Source organism: Colius striatus, chromosome 9 (genome assembly GCF_028858725.1).
Source record: "Colius striatus isolate bColStr4 chromosome 9, bColStr4.1.hap1, whole genome shotgun sequence".
Classification (NCBI taxonomy): domain Eukaryota; kingdom Metazoa; phylum Chordata; class Aves; order Coliiformes; family Coliidae; genus Colius; species Colius striatus.
The window spans coordinates 30,173,477-30,189,605 of NC_084767.1; the positions used below are offsets into that span (position 1 = coordinate 30,173,477).

General features: G+C 35.8%; 1 protein-coding gene across 4 annotated transcripts in view; it reads left to right on the top strand.

Annotated features, from left to right (window-relative positions):
* The window catches only part of GLS (glutaminase), a 66,463-nt gene that overhangs the window by 31,694 nt on the left and 18,640 nt on the right, over positions 1-16,129 (top strand). For 3 of the 4 annotated variants that reach the window (XM_062002566.1, XM_062002569.1, XM_062002570.1), the window contains 7 exons: positions 773-805; positions 1,069-1,127; positions 2,231-2,297; positions 2,803-2,853; positions 5,236-5,412; positions 6,510-6,641; positions 8,120-8,212. In XM_062002566.1, the coding sequence (XP_061858550.1) occupies positions 773-805; positions 1,069-1,127; positions 2,231-2,297; positions 2,803-2,853; positions 5,236-5,412; positions 6,510-6,641; positions 8,120-8,212 (612 nt within the window). Of the gene's footprint in view, positions 1-772; positions 806-1,068; positions 1,128-2,230; positions 2,298-2,802; positions 2,854-5,235; positions 5,413-6,509; positions 6,642-8,119; positions 8,213-9,046; positions 12,219-16,129 lie in introns of those variants that run through there. The other variant, XM_062002567.1, reaches the window with a different exon arrangement.

The following is a 16,129-nucleotide window of genomic DNA, read 5'->3' on the forward strand; positions in this document are numbered from 1 at the left end:
TTCTTAAATGGGAAGGGGAAAAAAAGTCCCAAAATAACACCCCTCGTCCTCCCTGAAAAAGGCAACTGATCAACCCTAAGAATTAAGTTTCACTAGCATCCTTATTAAGTTGGATTTAGATTTTCCCTTATGTTGTTAACACAATGATGTACTCTGTGATGTGAAATTCTATTTTTCTAACTGTTCCATTTTTAATAGGTAGGACATGAATCAGATATTAATAAAATCAGATATTTTTATTAACAATTATTTTAATAGTAAGGGGTAACACTTAAGTCTTCAATCTAAATTCTTAGTATGGATGCTAGCCGTGTTTTAACTTCAGTTAGCCTGAACTTTCCTATGCTCAGCTCTGTTGGCAATAAAAATATACCTTGGGGTTACTAGCCTATAAAAAGTCAGTGTTTTCAGTACAATTATCCTGATAGTAGTTACTTTTGTATTTTTTGCTTTAACTACAACATTTACTTACGCTAAACACGTAAAGTTGAATAGAGAGCACTTAAAGCATACTTTTTTCAGTTTAAATTCATTTCCAACATACAGGTGTTTGATAAGACTCTTATAGGATTATTTAATTTAAATGATAATTAAAGATTTACTTATCTAACACTTTAATATTTTTCATTAATATATGAAATGATTGTAGTACCTTTATTCTTAATTAGCCTCATACCTTAGTTATATGCATTAAAAATCCTAATACCGTTAAATGAACTAACTTCTTTCTTATGTTAACAATTTTTGTAAATTATTTTTTCTTTTCTTGCAGCAAGGAGCAAATAATGCAGAAAAATTTGACTACGTAAGTTAATGTTCCTTTTCAAGCTAAATTCAGTGTTAAAAATGCCAAGATGGTAAGGGAATTGCAAATGAAATTTTAGAACGTCAAATGTTTTGCCTTTTTATCTGTACTTGATTGTTTAAACATGTAATGATTTACATTGCATTTGTAAAATTGTGGTACAAGGTTTAGGGTAAGTCTGGGTTGAAAGTTGATTACTTTAACTTTTTGATGTCTGAAAATGTTAGCGTGCTTTTCCCCCCTTCCTGTCTTGTCTCTAACAGGTGATGCAATTCATGAATAAAATGGCCGGTAATGAGTATGTTGGATTCAGTAATGCTACGTAAGTATTTTTTATTTACTTAATGAAATTAGGTGGAAAATGTTTCAGCTGATAGAGGACATAGTGAATTTATGGCAAAGTTTAGTTATTTACACTAAAGCCATAATTTAATGTCTAATCTTTGAGGATGTCTTTGACTTAAAATTTATGAGAACTGAAGTTGTTCGTGTTTCTGACATTGGTGTGGCTAAATCTCACCTAAAAGTGTTGGTTACCTCTTTGAAATTTCGTTATGCCTTAGTGCTCTGTAGATGCTATGGTAGTCACAGCTGTAAGAGCAACTCTTAGCTTTCTGGCATTCATTTTAGAAATTAAACTCTGCATGTTGATGGCTATATATCACGTATTTAAAAAGCAATATTTTATACAGTGGAGACTCTTTATGCTTTTTAATTTTGCAAATTTATATTATTGTTATAAAACAGTTCCCCTCACTAACTCAATGTATAGCATTCCAAAAATCTTGAGAGCTTTTCAAGGCAGCACTGGGAAAATCACAAAGGTTGCTAGTTGGCATGCAAATACAGAGGAGCGGAATGAGAACTCACGTTTTTCCTGTGCTTTGTTAACATAAAACTGGTTACCACAGAAGGAACCAGACTGGAGAAAATTACCTAACCTGATATCATCCAGATTCCTCCTTTAGATTTCATCCTCTACTTAATCGTCAAGATAAACAGTGCAGCCAGCAGTCTGGTCCTTAGCTGACCTGCAATTTGATCCTCACATTGCTATCTAGTTTGGCCAGCACTGACAGTGAATGACCCTTTCACTGCAGCTAGGTATGGGATGTTTTTGCCTTTTAGAAACACTTCCAAGAGCAGGATCTTACACTTCGTTGTGCTATTGCCAAGTCGGCTTGTGTGTATGCAATTAGCCAGTATAGTATGTATTTGGGTCTCGAAGCTAATTCACTTCCAACTGGGAGTGCTGGGATGTGCTTCTGTGGCAACTGCCGTCTCATCAGTTGAACCTTTGTGTTAAGAAGTAATGTATCCTTTACATACAGTTTAATTGAGTTACGTTTTGTGTCACTGAAGTTCAGTAGTAGGGTTTTTCCCCATGTTGTCTTTTATTTATTTATTTTATTATTTTATTTGAAGGTTCCAATCCGAAAGAGAGAGTGGAGATAGAAACTTTGCAATCGGCTATTACTTGAAAGAAAAAAAGGTTGATTTCTTGTTTGTTGTATTTTGAAGGCTATGTTACGGGTTTTTTGTAGTCTATGAAGAATTTTAATTCATTTCATGAACAGTATGTCATACATTATTCTAATACTGTATATGTTTTCATACTGTTACTCAAAGTGCTGTCATTTAGAAAGTGTGGTGCTTACATTGTTCTAATAGAACACCTGTAATCTTTATGATACCCATGATAATTTGGTTTCTTTGTTGTAAAATGCATAATCTCTGCTGTGTAGATAACTTTATAAAACTAGATGTGTTTTACTATGCTGATTTACAGATGTTGAAAGCTGTACTGAAAAATATTTTAATACATAGCTTATTGACTTCACTGAACCATTAATTTGAAATCCCACATGATTTAATATTTGTACTTGTTATATTTTAAAATCTACCTAATGCTTAGGATACTGACAAGAATATAGCTTAATTTATGTCTCTAAAAGTGATACTTTAACCTAAAGACTCTCTTTGTTTTTATTCCTCAGTGCTTTCCTGAAGGCACAGATATGGTTGCTATACTAGACTTCTATTTTCAGGTAACTGACTTTAAAATCGAGACTCATTACTGTCTTAGAATTACTATTATAAGCAGTAGAAGCGGATTTGTTCATAGATACAAAGGCTTTAATGGCTTACAGTTAAACTTGTCAGCTTTTTTCCCACTCTGGAAATAAATATTGTACATTTGATGTATCCAGATTTGCTTTTGTTTAGGTGATGTACTTATTGCTGATGCAAACTAGCAGTAGTTTTTAAAACGGTAATAGTTAGGACTTTAAAATGTCTTGCATTATTACTTCAGTGAGTTTGACAGAATACTTCAGCTTCTTTTAGTTGCTACTCTTTATTGTACTGTGAAGTGCTTTAAACTCCATGTGTAACTGAAATAGTATATGCATAATCTGTAAGCTCAAGGGTAGTGTTATAAATGAAATAATATTAATATCTCCTCCTTTTGTTTAATTCAATGCTTTCGGATAAAACAAAGAATCTAGGCACATAGATTCTCCTATTTTTTTTTTCGTTTTTCACTTTCAGCAAGTTATTTGTAACTGTCACAAAATGAGAACTTGGCAAGTGTGAGATATTTCCTCGGTAAAGGTTTCATAATGTTAAAACATTCACAGCTCAAATCATCTCTGCTGCATATAGTTCTCAGGAGGCAGTCCTTCTGGGATAGTTTGAAAAAAATCCAGAGTTCAGTTTTCGAAATGAATCTGGTTTTGATTCATGAGACTTGCTCTAACTTAAACAGATTATATATAATAGCTTAAAAATGAAAATTTTGTCTGAGTTTTTTTAAATATTGGGACATACCTGCTGTAATCTTTAGATCAAATGGCTGCTTATGAAGTGAGGTGTATGTGATTAGCCTTAGTTGATCTCTTGTTGAGTTGAAAACCAAGTGCAAGCCAGTAGTCTACTCTGAACTTCTCTAATTACAGAACAAAACCGATAATTGATTTGAATTTACTCTTTAAACACACTTTTTAAATGCTTTCTCCCCACTGCCTCATGTCTTGATAAGCTTCTGAGTGCAAAGTTATAAGAAAGGCCAAAACTAACTCTTTTAATGTATTTTAATTTGGACTCATTTTCATGCTTTTAGGATCTCTAATTTCATGACTGTGTCATTCTTTTTTTTTTTCCCCATGAAAAATCTTCTTTTCACTCCATACCCTGAAAAAGGGCAAATCATACACGAGCTGCGATTCTTTTTTCTTTTCTTCTCACTGTACAACACTTTTCTTCCAACACTCAGATTCTACTTAAAAGGCTAGTTATTTCTGTTCTTTGGATTTTTTTGCAATGCTCCCTCCTCCTCTGTGTAATTGGGAACTTTCTGAACAGGAGTAAACTTGTTTTCCTATTATCTCTGTAAAGTGAGGATGGATTATTCTCATTTTAGAGAACCGAGGTATAAAATGAAGGTGCTTAAAGTGAGAACCTAGAAACACTTTTTTTCCAAAGTAGGTGCTATTATGTAATACTTCATATGTTTAAAACACAGTTGCCATTTTAGATGCGTCTCTGACAATCTCTTGATTTGCAACTCCAGTTGATTGGACTAGGATGTATTGAGTTTGGCACCCGGAAAATAAGAATTCCAGGTAGTAACTACTCATGCAAACTTGGCTTAGGTAACTTCATGAAGTATCATGTAATGACTGTTTGTCAAAAGCAAGAATACAAGCATTAGTTTTTTTGCTTTTCAGAGTAGCATTTCAGCTTCAGGTTGAAACCAGCTTATCTTTTGGTTTCTGCAGAAATGAGGCAGCATCAGGTGATGGCATCATATCACATTTCCTGATGTGTCACCAAAGTATGTATAGTCTATACTGAAGCAGGGATCCTGGGAGAAACTATCATGTGGTCTTATCATTAATATATCATAAAGATATATGAGAGAAAGGTGAAATAAGACTGCATCAACAGGAAGTGCTAGAATTTAAGACTTGCATGTGCTAGAGTTTGCAGCTTTAAAATGGTTTTTTTCATAATGTGTGGGATCTTCTAAAACTTAAATAAAAATAAAACCACACAAAACAAACTCAAATTGGAAAAAACCCAGTCATTCTGTGGCTTTGCCACTTAAGTAGATGCAAAATACTGAGATTGTTTTCCAGACCTTTTCCTCTCAAAGAAACATAAGGGGGGTGGGGGGAGGAATCAAAGATATTAACCCATGAAAGATACTGTCTCAAACTATTAAGAGGGCTTACAAACACTGTTGCTGGGATCTTTATAGTAGGAAGATTCAGAGCATATTAATTGATGCTATTAATGTCATCTGTAATGAATGTTATCCTGCAAGTTATTTTATGACATGTTATTTCCGTAGAGACATATTGTTGATCTTGCTATAGTTGGCCTTACTGCACTAGAAGTTCTTATAATCTCTATTTCTTTCTCATAAGCTTTGCTCAATAGAGGTAACGTGTGAATCAGCAAGTGTGATGGCAGCAACTCTGGCTAATGGTGGCTTTTGCCCAATCACTGGTGAAAGAGTGCTGAGTCCTGAAGCAGTCCGGAATACCTTGAGTTTAATGCATTCCTGTGGCATGTATGACTTTTCAGGGCAGTTTGCCTTCCATGTAAGTAGGGTTTGGATATTAATTATATCTGATGGGAAGATTAATCTGTGCTATTGTTTTCCATGTGCCAGGGCTTGCTCGCTTCTAGGGGAAAGGAGACGGTGCTACATAGTTTAGAAAATGAAAATACCATATGAACAAATATTACCTAGGATTTGTGGCACTGCTAGTACAACATACCTTAAAGCACTTATTGTTCTCTGCTACTTTATATTTGGGAATACTTTTCATGTAAAAACATCAATACTGTTCCTTAAGAAAGGTGATTTGTGAGAGAAACATTGTGATGCAAATATAACTCGAAACAGTGTAACTGAAATCCTGCTAGGTAGGAGCAAAGGATAGCAGAAAGTCTTTGCACACAGTTGCTTTTTCCGCACTAACTCAGACTTATGAATTTTGGGGGCTGTCAAACAATATTTGTACCCATGCTTCTATTTTACGTCAGTATTTTTCTTATGCGTAAGTATTTCAAGATATACTGCATCTTATTTTGGTTTTCAGGATTTTGTTTTGAGTGGTTTTAGTTTTCCCTTATTGCATAGATGTAAAATTGATTGTGGTGCTTTGTGTGACCTAGAAGACATGTGATATGTTAGTTCCAACTGGAAAAAAAGCAATATGCTTATCCAGATTGTAAATAAGTGGGTGATTGTATGATTTCATGGACAGACTCTTCTATTTTCTTTTTTTTTTTTTCTTTACCTTTTCCAGTAAAGACTAGTATTTTTAATGTATATAGCTTTGTACTACTACTGCTACCTTGATGCAAACTGTTCATGACATGCTTGTGTACTACTGCTTAGCCATAATTGCTTTTTTGTCATAGATTTAAATTATCTTTTTCATTGTACTAGTGACTCTATGTTTTTGAGACAAATAATTCTGTGACTCTGTACCTCAGACTGCCACGAACGGTGCTTCAGGTTATTGTCTATCTAAAAAGAGATCAGTAATAATGCTTTCCCAGCTTAAAGTACTTTGCAGATCTACATTCTTCAAGTGCTGCACAATCATCTTCAGTAAAACGCTAATGCATTGTGTTCCAACAATGAGGAAGGTTTGCAGATGATAGTAATTCTCTAATTATTCTGTAGGTTGGTCTTCCTGCAAAATCTGGAGTTGCTGGTGGAATTCTTCTGGTTGTTCCTAATGTCATGGGCTTGATGTGCTGGTCACCTCCTTTGGACAAGATGGGCAACAGTGTTAAAGGAATTCACTTCTGTCATGTAAGCAGCATTGCATTTAGTGGAGTTCTTTTGTTTTTTGCCTATTGTAGCTGATGTTTACTGAGCTTCAGTTGGTCTAGTTGAGATGCAAGTTAATTACATAATGACTTGTTGCTCTTCTATACATAGCACATTTTATCTGATCCAAGAGTGAAAGTCCAAGAAGAGACATTTGTATTTTTAGGAATAAATAATACTTTAGTTCTGTGAGCATTAAGCACAATGCCAGAAATACTGGAGAAATTTCTTGTGAAAGAGCTTTCAAAAGGAGCATTCATGAAGTAATGAAAGAGCTGGTCTCTTGAATACTGCACTAGCAGCTGTAGAGCTCTATAAGTAGACTTCTTTTCTTCTCTAGTTATAAAGAAAACTATTTTGAAAACGTTGGAAATGCAACTCCAATGTGATGTCATTACAATTAAAAATGTTCTAATAAAGTGTTGTGGTGTATTTTTTTAAGCTGATATTTTTAAACAATCTGACATAAAACACGTTGTCATAGATTGGAGACAGTTGTTGAACAAGCTCATCCTAGCTTTGTCTCTTCCTTTTGAAAGGATTGTGGACAGTCTGTTGATAGCAGTGTTAGAAGCAGGAGGGATTTCGTAGAGTACTTTGTAATGGTTAATAAGGATGCTTTGTAAAAAAGGAGGATGAAAAAAACATTGTCTTCCTTTTTTATTTTCTCCCTAATCCAACCGTGTAATATTGATTAAGTAATTATAAATGGGGGGGGAAAGGTCTCAAAGAAGAGAATAGTAGCCTATCTAGAGTACCATAGGAAAAGTATGGTTATTGGTAATGCTTTGGAAGCTGAAGGCATAATTAGGCTCTTCTCTTTTTGCACCTCCCTCACACTTTTTTTCTTACAGTAGTGATGACAATTAAGATGCAGTATTAGTAGTTTGGATGGACTTCAGTTCCTTGGGAGAACTGACCCGTTTTAACTTAGCTTATCAACAACAGCATGCAGTTTACAGTTTGCAAGCATTTAGTTCATGTGGATGAGCAGCAGCTGAAACTTTCTGTGCTTCTATTTATCTAACATCTGTGCAGCCATAAATTAAGAGTGCTAAGAGATTATTAATTCTACTTTAAACATTTGAAATTTTCATATGAAACAGTCTTTATAATTTAATTATAAAATAACAGAACAATAGGTAAGTGAAGAATTGACTGCATTTATTCTGTATTACATGGAGACCTAAAAGCTGCTGGGTGATCATGCTGCACACGTAACAGGAATGTAACATTCACTTTTAGAAATAAAACAGCATAGCAAAGTTCTGTGAATTCATGTTGTAACTCAAACTGAATTAAAATCCATTACGTGACACATTGTCATGTTTAATCCTTTTGGCTGAAGTTTTATGTACTAGACTAGGGTATGATTTAAAACAGTGGTAATATTATTGTATTATTTTATGTATTTGACTATCATAATCAAATAATAACACATGTTCTCTAAATATTTTCAGGATCTGGTTTCTTTGTGCAATTTCCATAACTATGATAATTTGAGACACTTTGCAAAAAAGCTTGATCCTCGCAGAGAAGGTGGTGATCAGCGGGTAAGTTGATGTATGTGTAGTGAATATTGCTTGTAGGCATCAGAAGATATACCTAAGGTTCTTTTCTAAATGCAAAAACTGCTCAATGACATGGATTGCATCAAAGGTTTCAGATAAACTAAGTTAGTTAACATTGCTAGTGGACACTTAACCTGGGTGGACCACACTATCACAGGCTCTTATATAGCAGAATATATTAGTTTTGTAACTCTTATTTCATGCAGCTCATCTCCCTTGCTAGACTAAGTATATGGTATCTGATGAAAGTTGCTAAGAGTTTTACTGTGAGTTTTGCTGTACTGGTTGCCTTTATTAAAGATTTGACCAGCTGGTGGGCCTTTCTGTTGTGTGCCACAGTGCATGAGATGCATATGTTCAGCATTTTTTTACAGTGATATCTCTGAGACCATGTGCCTTGCTGAGAGTTGCACAGGCATTTATAGTGCTGTAGACAAGTGCCTGTTACTAAGGAAGTGATATAAGCAATCTGGGAATGAACTGAATCTACTCCAGCTACATGTACCAAAGAGAAAAGTGTGAGGGTGCTTGAAATAAGGAAAAACCTATTTGCTTTTATTACCATTAATGTTTTAGTTGAGGCATGAAGGTTTCAATAGGAGAAGATACATTAGAATGATTTTTAAAGTTCTTCTACTTGCATGTATACATCTTAAAAATACACAATTTGCAGTTTGAATTTTTTATAACTGGAAAGGAGGAAACATCAGTTGATATGAAGAAGTAAAAAACTTGAGTCTGTTAGCATTGACTGCAAGTATGGTTTTTTTGCCTTCAAATACACTAATAAATAATATATGTTGCTTGAACAACTAGCATTCCTTTGGACCAATGGACTATGAGAATCTCCAGCAAGAACTTGCTTTAAAAGAAACAGTATGGAAAAAAGTGTCACCTGAATCAAACGAGGACATCTCCAGAACCGTAGTGTATAGAATGGAAGGTCGGGGAGAGCAAAACTAAACGAATGGGTTCTAGTTTCATTAAATTCTTCATTTAAAAAACCCTCAAGCATCTCTAGATTTAACTTTGATTTGAATATTGTTTACCTGGTGTTTCATTTTTTTATATATATAATTTGTGTAAATTCTGTATGCTATACCAAAAAGACTGTCAAAAGTTTAAGGTGGGGGAAATTCATACATGCAAACGACAAAACCCAAAATTGTTAACTCACTTTTGTAGTTACTTAAAATATGTTTACTTTAAGGAAAAAAGGTAAATATTAATGTTTTCAAAGATATACCACTTCGGTGTATATCTGTTTATTTTTGTTTCTATCTGAGAATTTTAACTAAATTGACTTCAAAGCTAAGCAAGAACTTACAGTGTGTCCTCTCATCAGGGTCAACAAGTAAAGATAGAATTTTAATTAAAATATAAAGTAAAATAGTGCTAGCAAAATACAGCAAATTTACAAATATTTAAATAATTGTATTTTAAGTGGAGATAGGTTCTGAGTCACATTGTTACCGTTTCCTTTTTTTTTATATGAGCTTTTAAATTGCTTTTGGTAGAAATGGATCCTTTGGATATGCCATGCTGGTGAAGATTTTTTTTTTTTTTACCAGACCTTTAATTATATTATTCATGCTAACATTTAAAAGGGGCAAAAATATCTGGGGAGGACTGGGAGAAGGAGGCAGAAAAACCTTAATTTGTTTGCAAGTTAACTAATGCAGAAGAAGGATTTCATACTGAACTATTTGGAGAGCCTTATTGCTGTTTGTGCTGCCAGCTGGTAGTTATGACTCAGAAATCTGCCTTACTAATAATGGTGTGCTCCACCCTAGAGAGGAATGTAAGCAATCTTGGGTTTAGAGTGGTAACCAGCTCATTGGAGAGCAGGAAATATTTTCGGAGTAAAGCAGATAGGTGGATATTATTAAAAATGTTTACATACAGTTAACTTATTTTTCAATCACTGATGTGTGTGAATGTTCATGTACTCATCAGAGGTTTCAATTACACGTTACCAAATTTTTGAAAAGTTACCATTAATTGCTACTTTTAAAATTGACAGTGGGTTTGCACCTCTGTCAGCTTGCTAAGAAACAGGATTTGCATTCTTCTACAAGCAACTGCATCTGCTCATCTGCATAATTTGGCAATTCCGAGTGTCTTGAGTAGGGCATAGCTTGAAATGGTATATGTGAGCTTCAAACAGGCTCAATGAGCAGTGCTGGACAGAGGGCACAGACTTGCTAAGTTCTCGTCACTGGTAGTTGTTAGATTCTTAGTGATGCTAAAAGTCTTAGAAAATTATTGTCTGTAAACTTTTGCCTTTCGTAAGTTTACAGACAATTTGATATATCCCACCCTCAGTCCACATCATGCAGAGTCCTGGTTTATAAAACAATGGAAAATTTGCCCCAGTAGTGATAAATGATATCTGCTCCTTGAGGATTTTTAGAGGCAATGGGGGAGAATTCCTCCACCCTTTCTCCTTACCCCCTTCCCCAGTTAGTCTCCCACATTCGTGTGTGAGTTTTGTGTAAGGGGAGAGTTGGGCTTTTCCTGCCCCTTTTTTGACCTATGTGGATGCTTATCAATTCAGGAAGATGCATAAAGCAAAGCTGATGTTCTCTGAGAAAGCAAGCTGCTCTTAATTACTCTGTTTAGGTAATTTTAGTTTTGCATAAACATTTGAAATAAGCTCTGACTAAACCCTGAATAATCTTCATGTAGCAGTGTATTGTAAAAGGATGGGCTTCCTCTCTTTGAAGCCTGGGATTAAAATGTTTAGGCAAAATAATACGGAACATCACTTTTTGGTGAATTTGAAGTCCTACTGGGATAAAAAGATAAATCTGTGGTGCATGTCAGTGATAAATGGCTGAATAATAGCTTTTTTATAATTTTCCCACTGACAGTAAGATTAGGTTTGTGATTATTTTGAAACTGAAGTCAAGTAAGTAAAGGCAAAGTCTTGACTACTGAAAATGTCTCACTTATTTGAGGGTTTCACGGTAAACTAGTAGTTACAGAGACATAACAGGTATTCAACTCCTGCAAAATGACATCTCCTTACCTGACATACTCTCGATTGCATGAGGGAGCGTGATGTGTCTGTACTGCTAATGAAAAGTATTTACAGCGATGACATGTTGCTGGTTAAATAAGTGGTTTAATTAGAAAAGGAAAACATATAATGCAGGGTTTGCTTGATCCAATCCTACACACGTTACTTTCTGATTTTTAGTGCTATTTGAAGCTAAATCTAAAAACAATGGAAAATTGTTCCTTCTGGGTTTCAGCTTGAAAATAAAAATCTTTACGTGTATTTACCTGTGTCAGTTGCACAGAAAACTTGTGGTAGAGGCAAGTCCTGCATGGGAAAGACAAAATTAGGGGAAACTACTAGGTCTTTAATATGCATAAGAACAACATTTAGGGTACAGCTTACACAGTCTTTACTTTAGAGGTATGTGTATTACAGTTCTGTAATATATGCTTTTGAATCCTGTCTCCAGAACTTAAGCCAGCCTCTAGTTAGGAGGGGTCAGGAGAGGAGACAGCTTTGGATCAATCATTCTGACCATTGCCTACACTCAGTTTGTTGCTCTGGCCTGTCCTGTCTGCATTGGCTGCGTTTCATGGCAGAGCAGGCTCCAGGGTTAGGTCTGCCAGACACCTCACCCACGCTGGCGGTAGAGCGGGTCTGAGGGAATGCAGTGGCAGAGGCACGCCTTTGAATGTTGGAAGTCTGCAACGGTTTTAGTGTTCACCTGTGCTACAGTAATAGCAATTCTTGATATTCAAGCATTTTAGCTGTTTGTTTGTTTTTCTTTGTCAGCATCATTAACATTTCATTAGAAATGTAAGTGCTTTTTAAAGTTTTATTTCAGCATTTGTGTTGTACCTTTTGGCTCAGTTGTTAAGTTACCTGTCTCATTTTCCATTTTTCATTTGCATTGTATGTTATTTATGTATCTTGATTTCCAGCATGCTTATTTTTGTATCTTTTAATAAATTTATTTTAAGCTGATTTTTATTGTATTTTTTTTTTCTCTCAATGGAGAACAGATTTGTTCAAACACATTTTTGAGACTGAAGTGAGATAGTAAGCACTGCGTTCTGAAAAAGACAAAAATTCTGGAAAAGTAAGCGGAATAAGCAGATTTAGTGTAACCAGTCATTGAAAACCTTGTTAAGATTTCTTAAGCATTTTGTACAATAATATAATTATTTTTCTCTTATCTTTGAAAGTTGCAAGCAAAAAATCAAACTAGCAAACCTTTATCACTGTGACTCATCTAATATGTCAAATATGTCACAGTGTAGCAGGATATTAACATTACTGTGTATTTGTGTGGTTTTGAAGATACTAATTCAGTCCCTTGGAAAATACATTGTAAATGGTACCAGTGCCAGGGTAGTAACTGTTGATCCTGAGCATTATGAAGTGAAAAATACAGCTTGTAATAAATCACCCATAGCAAGGAAGGTGGCCCAAAACCTACACCTTTCTACCAGCAGTAGTGGGATCTGAACAATGGTTAGCTGAATCCGAGTTCCTGGCATAGCACTTTGTTTTTGTCACAGAGAGAATGGCCATAATTATTAATTTGATATTGGTTTGTAAACTGCAGTCACTTATACTGTCTTTTTTAAAATGAGCTGTGTGTTAATTGTACATAAAATATCGCATCAAAAGAGTTTATTCTCTAAAAGTCATAAAGGTGAGCGAAGGTAGAAGAGTATTAGATATAAAGAGAGAACCACAAGTGACGTACCGTAGAATCACTTCAGCATTTGTGTGAAAAAAACAGTGGGTGGGTAAATGCATAAAAAGGCAATGGAGTCAGAAGAGGATGGGTGAGAGGAGGGATAGACTATGTTGTTTTTTCATTGTTCTTATTTCTCAGGGTCTTGATACATACATGTCATTGATGCACAGTATTTAGCTGAGAGGAAAGTGGTTAATTGAGCTTCATAAATGACGTGTAGCGTTTTAGTGTCCTAAACGTTATTTGTAGGCTTCTACTATTTGCTTTTTTCCATTGTGTTTAAACGTTTCTGTAGTTTTCTGGTGGGACTTTAGAAGCAGTTATTCCAGTAAAAGAAAAACAGACTTTTTTTTTTTTCTTTCCTTAGTGGAGTCTCTTGGAAGAATTTCAGTGTCACGAATGTCTATAGTGCTTGCAGGGATGGCAAGAGGCTTTAAATCAGGTAGAAATCTAACAAAAGTGGGGTTTTTTTGGTTTTTTTTGTTTTTTTTAATCATGCTGCTATCTTGTGTGTTCCACACTTCTTGTCCAATCTGGAAAACCGTGACTGAGTAATGTGCATAGTGATGTGCTTTTAAAGGATGTCACGCACAGCCCTGTTGTCTTTCAGGAATTTATGTCCTGGTATCTTGAATAGTTTGTTACAGTCTAAATTATGAAACTACCTGCTTTCAATCAAGTGTGATTTATCATTTGCTTCTTCTAGGGAATATTATGTGAAAAATAGAAATGCCCTGTTTCCTTTTAGTTTTCATGCAACTAGAAGTTAATTTTATTCTTGACAGCTGATACAGCTTTATACAGACTTTCAATGTGACTTCTACACCTAGCATTTCAATGATTTTGCAAGACTTGAGTGGCACAGCTCTGCACATAGTTCAGTTACTACTGAAAATGCATGTGCATTTTTTCTGTGCGTAGCAGGGCTTAGTGCTTGCATCTGAAGCTGCAGTTTAACTAAAGAAAGCCTTGCAGTAGAGTTTAGGCTGACCGAAGTGGTGGTAAGTTTAGGGTTTAGGGGGCGGTGGTGGTGGTGATTTGCTTTTGTTTGTTTGTTGGTTTGGGAAGGAGGGAATTTCCAGTTTAAAGTACTTTAAACAGAACTTAGTTTGGGTAATGAAGCTGACATGGATTCATGACATAGCGTAAGGCTGTTAAATTAACTGTACCATGCAGATTTTTAAAAAGGAAGTCATAGGCATGTTTAAATGTTGAGAGAATAATATGCACTTTGAGACCTCTGCACTAAGGCTGGTGAGGAAATAGGGTTGAAGGAAGGAAAAGGGGAAAATGAAAGAAAACTAGAATGCTTTTCTACCCTCAGAAATGTTCCCACTAGCGCTATTTTCACATGTCATTTGTGCAGTGGAAACACAGGGGAGTGTATCTACTGTAAGGTAACACTTCCTGGCTTAGCTGCTGCTCTGCTCTGTTGCTGGCCTAGCTGGCACAGAGCTAGTGCTTTCTGTAGTGTCGGTTGCATACTTTCCTGATAGCAGTTATGCTTGCAGAAGGCAAAAGCTGTCCTCTGCACGTTCTTTCCAGCTTTCCTCTGACCCCTTTACCTGATCAGTTATGGCAGATCATCTCCAGTCAAGTAGCACTATTATTTTTTTAAACTATAAGTGGTTGGTAGCTTTTCTGTTATTAGACACCAATGTACATTGATTTCATTGTTATTTCATAGAGTCATAGAATGCTAGGGATTGGAAGGGACCTTTAGAGATCATCTAGTTGAACCCCCCTGCAGAAGCAGGTTCACTTAGATAAGGTTGCACAGGAACATGTCCAAGTGGGTCTTGAAGAGCTCCACTGAAGGAGGCTCCACAACCCCTCAGGGCAGCCTGTGCCTCTGCTCTGTCACCCTCACAGTGAAATAGTTTTTTCTTATGTTTAAGTGGAACTTTTTGTGTTCCAGCTTCACCCCATTACCCCTTGTCCTGTTGCTAGATAAAATAGAAAAAAGGGATGTCCCAACCTCCTGACACCCACTCTTCAGATTTTTATAAATGTTAATAAGATCTCCCCTCAGTCTCCTCTTTTCTAGACTAAACAGCACCAGTTCCCACAGCCTTTCCCCGTGTGAAAGATTTGGTCAAATGTGGAATAAAGTCTGACTTCCCTCCCATGCCCCCCTGTACTTGCGCTTGCATTAATCTGTTTGGCATTGCGATTTTTTCAGTGAAGTTGCTTGAATTTGAATCTCTACTTTTATATTGTTAGTATTCTGAATACTTGAGGTTATTCTTGATAATACAGTCAACAAATATCTGCTATTTTCTTTGGAAGGTTCTTTAATAGCTAAGTGCTATTGTTCAGTAAGCTTTTCACTTCAGTTGCCAAACAGGTGGTATGCATAATTTGAAGTACTCATGTGTTATTACAAAATTATTGTGCACCCTGCAAGCTGGGAATTTATCTTCATACCGTATGTTAAATTGAGTCAATTTTACTTAGCTGAGTGCTGTCATCATAACCCATTTGTATGAGGCACAGGAGATTCTGGTGACTGTAAGCAGCCTAAGAATGAAACTGTAAAGCTAGAGAACTTGAGAGGGATCTCTGGAGATGCGTAGTCCAACCTCCTGCTCAAAGCAGGATTGAATATCAGTTAGATCATGTTGGTCAAGGACTTTGCTGGCCAAGTGTTGAAAACCTCCAAGGATGGGTTTTCTGTAGTGGCAGTGGGGAGCCTTCCCCACTGCTTCCCCACTTCCATTGAAGAAGTTTTTCGTAACTTCCAGTTAAAATTTTCCTTTTCTACAGCTCGTCATGGTGATTTCTGTCTTTTCACTGTGCATGATGAGCATGCACATCATGTGGATATCTGTTGGCTTTTCAAGTGGTGTAGATAAAAATGGGTTTTGGTCAGCAGAAGCTAATATTTTCACTTCCTGCTGTATTTTCCTACAGGATCCTATTTTTTTTTTCCATTATGCCATGGAAAATACACAGATTTAAAGATTTGAAAGTACCATATTCCCCTTTTTTCTCTGTTAAAGCCTAGCAGGCTAAATGAAAATGTAAGTATGTTATTTGCTGAGGGACAGCGTGTTTCTATTAGGGCCCCTTAAGATCAGAGCACTTGTTATCAAAACAATGAACTGTGAGAACACAAATGGAGTGATAGGAAGAGATAATATTGCTTGCTTCCTGTTGATGTCAGTCA